A 9,479-nucleotide genomic window follows, 5' to 3' on the forward strand; every position below is an offset into this window, starting at 1 on the left:
TAACCTCAAAAAACTATACCTATCATTAATTAATATTTAATAATCAAGTAATATATCTGACAAGCAACACAACATCAAATGAACAACGAGATTCAAGAGATGTGTTCTATACACTCAGTCCAAGAAACAATGTAAAGCACCGACTTAAATTATTACATCCTTGATCCTATATTATGCTCCTTGCTTGAAATGCAAGAACACCTTCATTCCTTGTACTCTGACTCTTACGCAACATACCTTGCCAATTCATGTTCCCTAAAATGCGAAGGTGTAATGGAACCAATTACCATCTCGGTCACAAACCAAGTGTGCGACTCAGCAGTAATGGCGTCAAGCAGTTCCTTCTGATAAACAAAGAGAAAGTTTGTTTATATAAGAAAATATAGCATGATTTGCCAGGGAGGTTGTTGAACACTAAGTCACAAAGACGAAGTCATCGCAAGGGTCAGCTGCATTTTATTATCACAGGAATCACCATAAGCATATGGAAACCGCTACTGTTATAAACACTCATATGGCTAGTAAAATCAAAATTTGCAAACAGATCCATGCCAATTGATTAAAGTACCCGTACAATTACTTAATCCCTAAAGTTTAAACTTTTGAAAATTCACATTTCATTTTATCTTTCCCTTAAATTAGACAGAGACTCTTATACTCTTAAATATTCTTCAAATTTTCAAAATATAACTCAAATTGCAACAGATGCCCTTTTCATTCTGCATGGGTGAAAACGCCTTAGACATCGTTTGGTTTGCGAGAATAAGGATCTGGAATCGGAATTGGAATGGATTATTCCGATTCCAACTGTTTGGTTGGGTAGAATCAAAACCCCATTCTCATTCCTGGTGGAATGGCATTTTCCCATTTGAGGGAATGGCCATTCCCTCTCTCTCCCTTGGGAATGAAATTTCACTCCTGCTGATTCAAATTCCCATTCCCATTCCTGTTTGAACCAAATAGACTATAGGAATAGATCATTTCAATTCTAATTCCAATTCCAACTGCAAACCAAACGGACCCTTAATTCTCCCTGTTGTTCCTGTCACATTCCCACTCAGCACAAGATGCATATGGCTGAGAAAATTTATTTGTCTTCCACCATCCTCTCCTTTGACCAGGAAGACGCACATTCATGTCCGGATTCTTCTGAGAACAGATAGTAAACACCCTATTTACCATGACCACAAGCAGAAAATAATTACAAAAAAAAAAAGAAATGAAAAATCACAACAAAATCAAGACAAACACTATGCTGTAGATTATAGACCTTGTGGAAACAGGGGGAAAACCTAGTTACCAAATCCCCAATGGAACCGAAATCTCATATCTATGGAAAATGAAAAAAAAAAAAAAGCCAAGGATACAAGCAATGGATCATCGACAAATAAAGAGCACGTTGTTTTTAAAACTTTTTTTCATATAACAAATTCTCAATTGGGTGGTGGAGCCAACAAATAAGTTTTGACCTTGAATCAATTAGGTTTGCTCTCTCATGCACTACACCCATCTCAATGGAAAAAATTCATGGATGAACAGTGGGCAAATAATCCTATTTTTCAGCATAATCCAAGTGAAAAAAAACGATCCAAAACCCTAAATCCCCTATATAAATTAAAGAGCTCCAAAACGTTCTTGGAGGCCTGCATAATTCATCTGATCCCCATCAAGCGAACTCCCATCATCTCCGATGAGAGAATCTACATCTGTAAACAGGGCCCAAGGCTTCTGGCCTCTCGTACTTCTTGTCCTTTGAAGAAATTCTTCTGATCCCAAGGCAAGGTGTGCTAAATCATCTGACCCCCTATACAAATTAAAAGAGCTCCAAAACGTTCTTAGAGGCCTGAATAACTCATCTTATCCCCATCAAGCGAACTCCCATCATCTCCAATGAGAGAACCTACATCTGTAAACAGGGGCCAAAGCTTCAGGCCTCTCATACTTCTTGTCCTTTGAAGAAATTCTTCTGATCCCAAGGCAAGAAGGTGTGCTACCAATGCTTCACTTCTCGCACTACATTGGTTCTATGGGGAAATTTTACAGGCCTCTAAAACAGGTAAGGTTGGTGGTAAGGGCAAGATCGCATGATGTCACATGTAAACAGAATGCAATGTATAACTAACAGATGGGTAAGCTCAGGGGTAATATAAGTAATTGTAGGATAGTTCAAGGGTGCTTTAAGTAATTGGTGGCAAGGAAAAAATCACGTGATGTCACATGTAAGCTCAGGGGTTCTATAAGTAATTGTACGATGGGGTTCAGGGGTACTTTAAGTAATTGGTGGTAAGGACAAAATCACGTGATGTCACATGTAAGCTTAGGGGTACTATAAGTAATTGTAAGATAGTTCAGGGGTACTTAAAGTAATTAACCCTAATAACAAAGAATCAAGCAGAGCACCTCACTTCATGAAACCGATACAGATATTAGCTGATGTCTAAAGACAAGGCATGCTGTTACTAAAAAACAATTAAATAAATAAAGATATTGTATATAGTCAGCCATAAGGCTGCAAACAAAAACATGCCTATCTTTACTTTCTAAAATATCATGTCACATACTTGTTCATCTTTTACATTTAATAAGTTAGCCACATATCATGTCACAAACAGACCCATGCTGCACAAGTTACTCCTATTTCAAACTTAGTAACATGCAAGATGAGCAAGAATATTGAACATACAGAACAATCATTTTTATCTGCAACTCTATCAAAGAGTTTCTATAAATGTGAAAGGGACCACTTCAAGGCCAATAGTCCCCACAGAATCCTCTCTCAACCAACAGGGTTTGCAAGTTCATTAACTGTTCTAGGATCCATCTCAATGAGTTTGGCCTAAAGGATCTTGCTTTTTAATTTGATATTTGTCACCCAAATGCCACCTGATCTAGCCAACAAATAACTGATCACAACTTGGCAACCCCCCCCCCCAATCAAATGAAACCACCCAATAAAATGCCTACTTTAGCTCTTGTAATTAGAAAAAGTTTAGCTATAAGGGAGTTTCCTGTACCAAATGGACCAGAATTAATTCAATAAAATATTGCCCAAGTGGCCCCCAAGATTACTCATAAGGATCTCAGATTGCCATTGAACATCCATAAATAAAGTACAGCTAGGAAGTCCACTTTTCAGGATTTCAGGGTCTTGCCACATAACATCCATATCTATGGCTCTGCGTGAATAGTGAAAATATGAAAGTCATCCAGTCAGATTGACATTCTCCCAGAGATGGGTTCTGGCCCCATTTGGAAGTGTGTCTGCATAACAAATATCACAAAGAAAAAAAAAGCTTAAGTCATTATGTACCTATTGGTGCAAAAAATGAAAGCAAAGTCCAACTAAGGACGACAATCTGCAAATCACTCCCTCATGCTGTCATCCCCATTTTCATCATCGCTCAGATCAAGATCAGCAAGCAACTCCTCCAATGGCACAGAAGGCACATCCTCCCCATCAGTCATTGATGCCATCTCTGATGGCTGGTTTTCTTTACTACGGTACAATGATATATTAAATCTCAATTCAGGGTTCTCCTCCAAGTCTTTCAAGAACTCTTCATACTCCTTGTTCATCTTATCTTCATCAATTCTACCTTTAGCAGTGCTATCTACCTCCATGTTTAGGGATTTGAGTTTCCAATGACGAGGCTTCCCACGCTTCCTCTGGCGCTTCTCTTCATAACTCTTCTTTATCAAAATTGCCTCTGGAAGGACAAGACCTTTATACTTGTCAAGCTGAATATCATTACTATTAGCTCCATATAGGTCATAACCCAAAGCATAATCTCCAGGGTTTAAAAGATGACCTAGATGTGTCCTTATATGGAAAATCTTGTCATTTTTTCCAAAATCAGACATTCGTGCCACCTGCGCATCAGCTAAAACATATTTAGAACCTCCAACATTGACTTCAGGGGAGACAATCTCCACGTCCAACACTATATATTCCACTAGCTGCCTACTTGAGAGTAGAGATGTGAAGGGAGACCGCCAATATTGGTCAGCATCCATAAAACAATGCCGTAGAGTAAATGGATCCAATAGAACCATGCTGTTAGTCACCTTGGTGCACAACACAAGTGGACCTAAATTTCCCAAACTAGCTGCCACTTTTGGGGGCAGACATATCAGATCCTCCCTGCAAATTGGGCATATTTCGACAGAGAATGTGTATTTGTAGTTGTAGTTGTTGCTCTTGGGATCATGGGATACAAGTTGCTTATCATTGCGGCTCCTTATAGGGGCAACTTTACCCAAGAACTCCACAAATTTTACACCATGGCTCCGATTAGCAAAGAAGAAGTCAATGCCCTGATCCATCTGCTTAATTTTTATGGCACGAGAAGCAGCATCATGTCGCAGGATAAGCTGCTCCAAATAAAAGAAAGTCCTCCTATGAGAAACATGTTGCCTAAGTTGGACAGATGCCACCCACTGATCAGGATTGGCCTGGACCCTAGAACAGCATTCACACATATGGTCCTGCTGAACATACTCAACAACATAAGCTTGTTCGAGTATTGCACCATTAAGAACCTCCTTCTGAACTCTCAGCTTCACCTTGATCCTCTTGGAGTGAGGCTCAGTCCAAACAAATTCTGCATGTACTAACCTAACCTTATTCAAGTTCTTCAACCTCTTCACACAAAATGTTAACAGCTCCTTTGACTCCAACTGAGCTTTTATCCAAGTCTTGGGTGGCTGCAAATAACTGCCACACTCAGGGCAATGCATGATAATAACATGCTTCTGTAGACCCTCGGTGATGTCAACTTCAGAACGCAGACATTTGACACACATATTAGCAGCATTTGGTGTCATAGGGATCCCACACTTGCAACACAGAACACTACCAATGGTTTGATGAACCCTGAACATACCCGCTTCTTCAGCCATTTCTAACACACCCAATATGACTTTGAATAACCTAGAGGAAAACATAGAAGAAAAAGTTAGAAAATTACCTAAATTGAAAAAAGAAAAACCTTCCTTCGCTCTCTAACATAATTAATGTAAACTGATTGAAGGTATTCCCAGAGATACCCATTTCATGGATCCGTATATGAGATCTCCTGGTAAAAATCCATCTATTTCAAATTACTCTAGCCATCTAAACTAAGCACACGTCCTCAGAAAAGTGAAGTATTGAAAATGGAAGAAAACAAAAGGCATAATCACAAGAATTAACGAAGAAAAACAACGATGCAAACAAAATTGTTTGAAACTTGAAATAGCTGAAAATTGTAATCATCCGCCTTAATTTAGAGGTAGAAAACCAAAAAAACATGATAAACGTTTGAAAAAGCCATGTCAAAATCAGCTTAAAAGCACAAAAATTGATCCTGAAAAAGAAAAACAAAACTTTCAAGCTGCATGGCAATCTAGAAGAGTAACAATTCTAACAAACCAAACACCATAAAGGGATCTTAATCAATAAAACCAAAAGTAAGACTATGAGTAGCCAAAATACGCATAGAAAATAGATGGAATTGTTTACGAACTAAACAATCTTTTCTAGAAAAACGCAACATTTCCTCTATCTGAAATTGCAGGAGGCGAAAACCATGGTGATATGGAGAGACTGAGGTTACCAGGTATCGTCGCCGTCGAAGGTTGATGTACGATTGTTGATCGTCGGCGGATGGTTGGGAGAGATGGAAGAAAACCGACTACGACTGCAATTGTAGGGCTTTGGGATTTTATTAGGGGTTTAGAATTAGGCGGTTGGGTCTGCCATCCACGCGGGTTATTTTAGTAAAATACAATCAATGAAAATTTTGTGGCGGTCAGAATTGGGCCGTTTAGATTCAGGCTTTGGTAGACTCCAGCCCAACCCAAGCCTGAAAACTTCAGGTTCTCATATGCAGAGTCCCGAAGTTTGTAGGCCCCAACCCAACATAGTATTACTGGGTAATGGGCTGGCCCAAAATTGTAAAACAGAATTAAAGAAAGAATAAGTTGTAAATTTAAATAGCTTTGAGGTTTACACTAAGCTGTAATCGGGTTGGATTTTGGACTGGGTTTAGTTACATCTGATGTAGCGCAATCCAGCCACTCCTAGTTGGCATTCACGTGGCTCCTGAAAGATACCTGAGAAGAAGAAGAGTCCTGGGGGGAGTTACCCGACGGGAACACTTCGATGATTAAGTTAGTACTTGGTAGGAGAAGCAAGGAGAAGAAGAAGGCTAAGAGTGCGGATAGCAAGAATATTGAAGATGAAGATAATCAAAATCATACCTGTTCTCCTTGATACTAAGCTCCTTATAGCAGAAATCGGTTGCCCATAGCCCCCTGGTTTCTGACAGGGCGGGTATAACCGCCACTGCCAACCTGCCGCAGCCGTTACTGGCAGGGATGAGGTGGCACGCGCAGGGCCGTTCCCGCAGGGTACGTGCCTGTTAGGTGTACGACACCTTCTAAAGGTGGCAAGCATGACGCTGCCTAACGGGGGGCATGGCTGCTGTCACCAGATTTGTCGGGTACAGTGGTTGGGCAGGAGATCCTCCTACCCTCCTTCATGTAGCTTGCCGAGCTACCACATACTGGGCTGCTTCGGGGCAGATCGGTCCCTGCCTGGAAGCACCGAGTGCTCCCTCTCAAGCGGGGGAAAGCTTGGGGTTCCTTTGGGAGGAACCCGGGCTCTCCGAGCTAGGCGGGAGTCAGACTCACCAAGGTGTTAGTCCTCGGTGAGTTGTCAGTTTTTGTCTTGGCGTTTCCTTCTCGTCGAGTCGAGATCATGTTGCCAGGTTGGACTGTTCACCAAGCCAGGTCATGCGCACGTGTTCTTGGTCCATGGGGTTGGGCCAAATCATCCTCCATCAATTACCCCCCCACTCCCCGTGCTGGGGACGGGGCCCCAGTGCGGGGAGTTCACGGTTCGCTGGGCAAATTTGGCTCGGTTACTCACACTACCACGTTAGACGGTTTAACGACTGAATCGACTGGGTATTCGGTTCTTTTACGGGGGAAAAAAACCCATGTCTCGTGCAACTCACGCGCGGACGTCAGGCACTTTATGCTGCGCGAACGCCAAAAAATGCACTAAATCAAATTCACATTGAGAGTCCCGCGACCGGTTTCTTTGTGGTCCGTTGGATTGATCCAATCTTGACCGTTGGCCACCGGGCCCCACGTCTATAAATAGCAGGGTTCTGGCATTCTCTTCGCTGCTAAGCATTTTTCGCCTTGAGCTCGCATCTAAGGTCTCCAGCTCGGTCTTTCAGCTCGGTTTCGCCTATTTCTGGTGAGTCCCTGAGTATTTCCTTTTCCTTACTTCTTTTCTCAGCCCGTTTTCCCTTATGTCTAGCGAGAGTAGCTTTTCGGATGAGCCCGAGCGGGCATCTCGGGTCATGGTGACCCTTCCCCAACTCGACCTTCCCGCGAGGCACGGGCAGCCTCGGGTAAGTTGGCACCCACCTCTCATCGAGGTCGGGTGCCGGACCAGTTCAATCTCTCTACCTTGACGCCGGAGAGGCTTCAAGACCTCGTTCAACAGTTCAACCTCCCTTCTAAATACCCCTACAGTATTCCCACCGGCAATTTCCCCTGGGAGCACGGTCGGAACAAGGTCGTGATCTTCAGAGAACAGCTCGTCGGTGGGCTTCGCCTCCCCCTTCACCCCCTTATTTCCAAGGTGTTGGTGCGTTTCAGCATCACGCTGGATTAGCTCCACCCCAACTCTATTCAGAATTTGGTGGGAACCATTTCCCTCTGCCACGAAAAGCAATTGTCCTTGGATGCAGACATACTCTGCTCCATACTATTGATAAAAAAGAGTGCCTCTAGCGCTCCCCCCGAGCACGGGTAGGTCTACTACTTGTCTCCTTGCCCAGGCTTTAAGCTACTGCATAAGTTCTCAAGCAAGGTCCCAGCTTGGAAGCGGGACTACTTCGTGGTTCGAGCCAGCACAGGGTGGCCCTTCCTCACCAGCTGGAGGGTGGCTACTCAGGCTACCAGCATCGCCCTCAACCAGCAGACGTGGGAGACCTTCCATTCATGGGCTCAGGCTGAACTCGATCATTGGGAATACATCATCGAAGAGAAGCTCATTCAGGCCAGTTTGAGCCCGGGTAGGTTTATTTATATCCTTTGGCGCTTTGCTTTTACCCGCTTGTTGTCTTTGGATTTACTAATGCCAACTTTGTTGTAGGATTCATGGATGAGGAAGAGAGAATCATAGCCACCAGGCTCCTCAACCAAATGAAGAGGAGGAAAAAACGGACTACTGAGAAGGCCACCAAAAAGGCTCGCGTGGGGTCACCGAGGGCTCCCTCCCCCAAACCCGATCACTCCCAGGCTCCTGCCCTTGAGACCGAGCTCAACAACGCCCCTCCAGCGATAGATCTGGAGGATGATTTTCCGCCCCAAAAGCCTGAGGCTGCGAAGGGGTTGGTGAACGAGTCGGCCGGGGCGAACGCTGAGGCTCCGAGCTCTACTGGGGTGGCTGTTGAGGCCACCGAAGAGTTGGCTCACCATGCTGCAGATGCGGAGGCGTCCAGCTCGAGGATCGGAGAGGAGGAGTCCATCTTGGATCCCGAGGTCAGCCTCGACCGAAGTAAGAGGGGCGTCATCAATGCAGAAGTCGTGAGTTGGGTCGAACTCTCCCCAGGTCAGCTCGGGGGCCGCACCGCAACCCACATCAGAGTGGTAAGTTCACATTTTTTTTTCGCTGACCAATCTCCTTCTGTCAGGCGAACACTGCCATTCACGCCTTGACTCTACAATTTGACAGACACCTGAGGCGCGCTTTGGCTACCGAAGAGTCGTCTCGTGTGGCCCATGCCGAGCTGAAGGCAGCACAGGACAAGGTCCATCAGTTGGAGGGTGCTGCCGCCGCTCAGAGGAGCCTGAATGATGCCTTGGCGCTAGAGAGGGAGGAGTTGGCCCGTGAACGAGACAGACTAAAGTTTGAGGTGAACAGGCTCCGAGTTGGTCAAGAAGCCCTAAAGCTCGAGGTGGAAAGCCTCAAAATGGCCCAGAAGGCTTCGCAGCTCGAGATGCAGGTCCTTAAGGAAACCAAGGAGGCCTTAGAGCACGAGGTGGAGTCTCTCAAGGCCGATATCGAGGAGAAGACGGAGATCTTTCACGATGCTCTGGAACAGACCAAGGTTTAGTCCGTCATCGATTACGTCAAGTCTTCGAGGTTCGACAATGTAATGTCAAAGGCCTACTATAGGGGGTTCAAGCTCGGCCAATGGTGGATAAGGCGTGCCTACCCCAACCTGGATATAAGTGCCTTCACTTCTTTCAACATCACGGATGACATGGCACATCAGGCCGCGGATGATCTAGACTCAGAAGATGATGGCGGCAACGGGGAGGCTGAAGCCACCAATCTGACTGATTCCTCTGAGGAGACCCCTGAAGAAACCCCGAGTAAGGCCGATGAGCCTCTCAAATAATCAGGCCCTCCTTGTATTTTGGGCCTACGAGCTTGATCCCCTTCTCTTTTGTACTATACATATTCAAGTAATGTA

General features: G+C 44.5%; 1 protein-coding gene across 2 annotated transcripts; it reads right to left on the reverse strand.

The window, feature by feature from the left end:
- Nucleotides 1-5,746, reverse strand: NMD3 (nonsense-mediated mRNA decay NMD3 family protein). Of its 2 annotated transcripts, none has more exons than XM_088962976.1 (3): nt 5,595-5,746; nt 3,311-4,930; nt 1-344 (listed from the first exon to the last, which is right to left on the reverse strand). In XM_088962976.1, the coding sequence occupies exon 2, from the start codon at nt 4,897-4,899 to the stop codon at nt 3,364-3,366; it is 1,536 nt and encodes a 511-aa protein (XP_088819102.1). In that variant the 5' UTR covers nt 4,900-4,930; nt 5,595-5,746; the 3' UTR covers nt 1-344; nt 3,311-3,363. The 2 variants fall into 2 exon arrangements, with proteins under 2 accessions (XP_088819102.1, XP_088819103.1); XM_088962977.1 differs by having other exon boundaries at nt 1-449.
- Nucleotides 5,747-9,479: the final 3,733 nt, after the last annotated feature.

The sequence above is a fragment of the Nelumbo lutea genome, chromosome 1 (assembly GCF_056320005.1).
Source record: "Nelumbo lutea isolate HS-2025 chromosome 1, American lotus-T2T, whole genome shotgun sequence".
NCBI lineage: Eukaryota > Viridiplantae > Streptophyta > Magnoliopsida > Proteales > Nelumbonaceae > Nelumbo > Nelumbo lutea.

Excerpts from the sequence above, each read along its gene's own strand:
- NMD3 (XM_088962976.1), bottom strand. The coding sequence starts at position 4,899 with ATGGCTGAAGAAGCGGGTATGTTCAGGGTTCATCAAACCATTGGTAGT.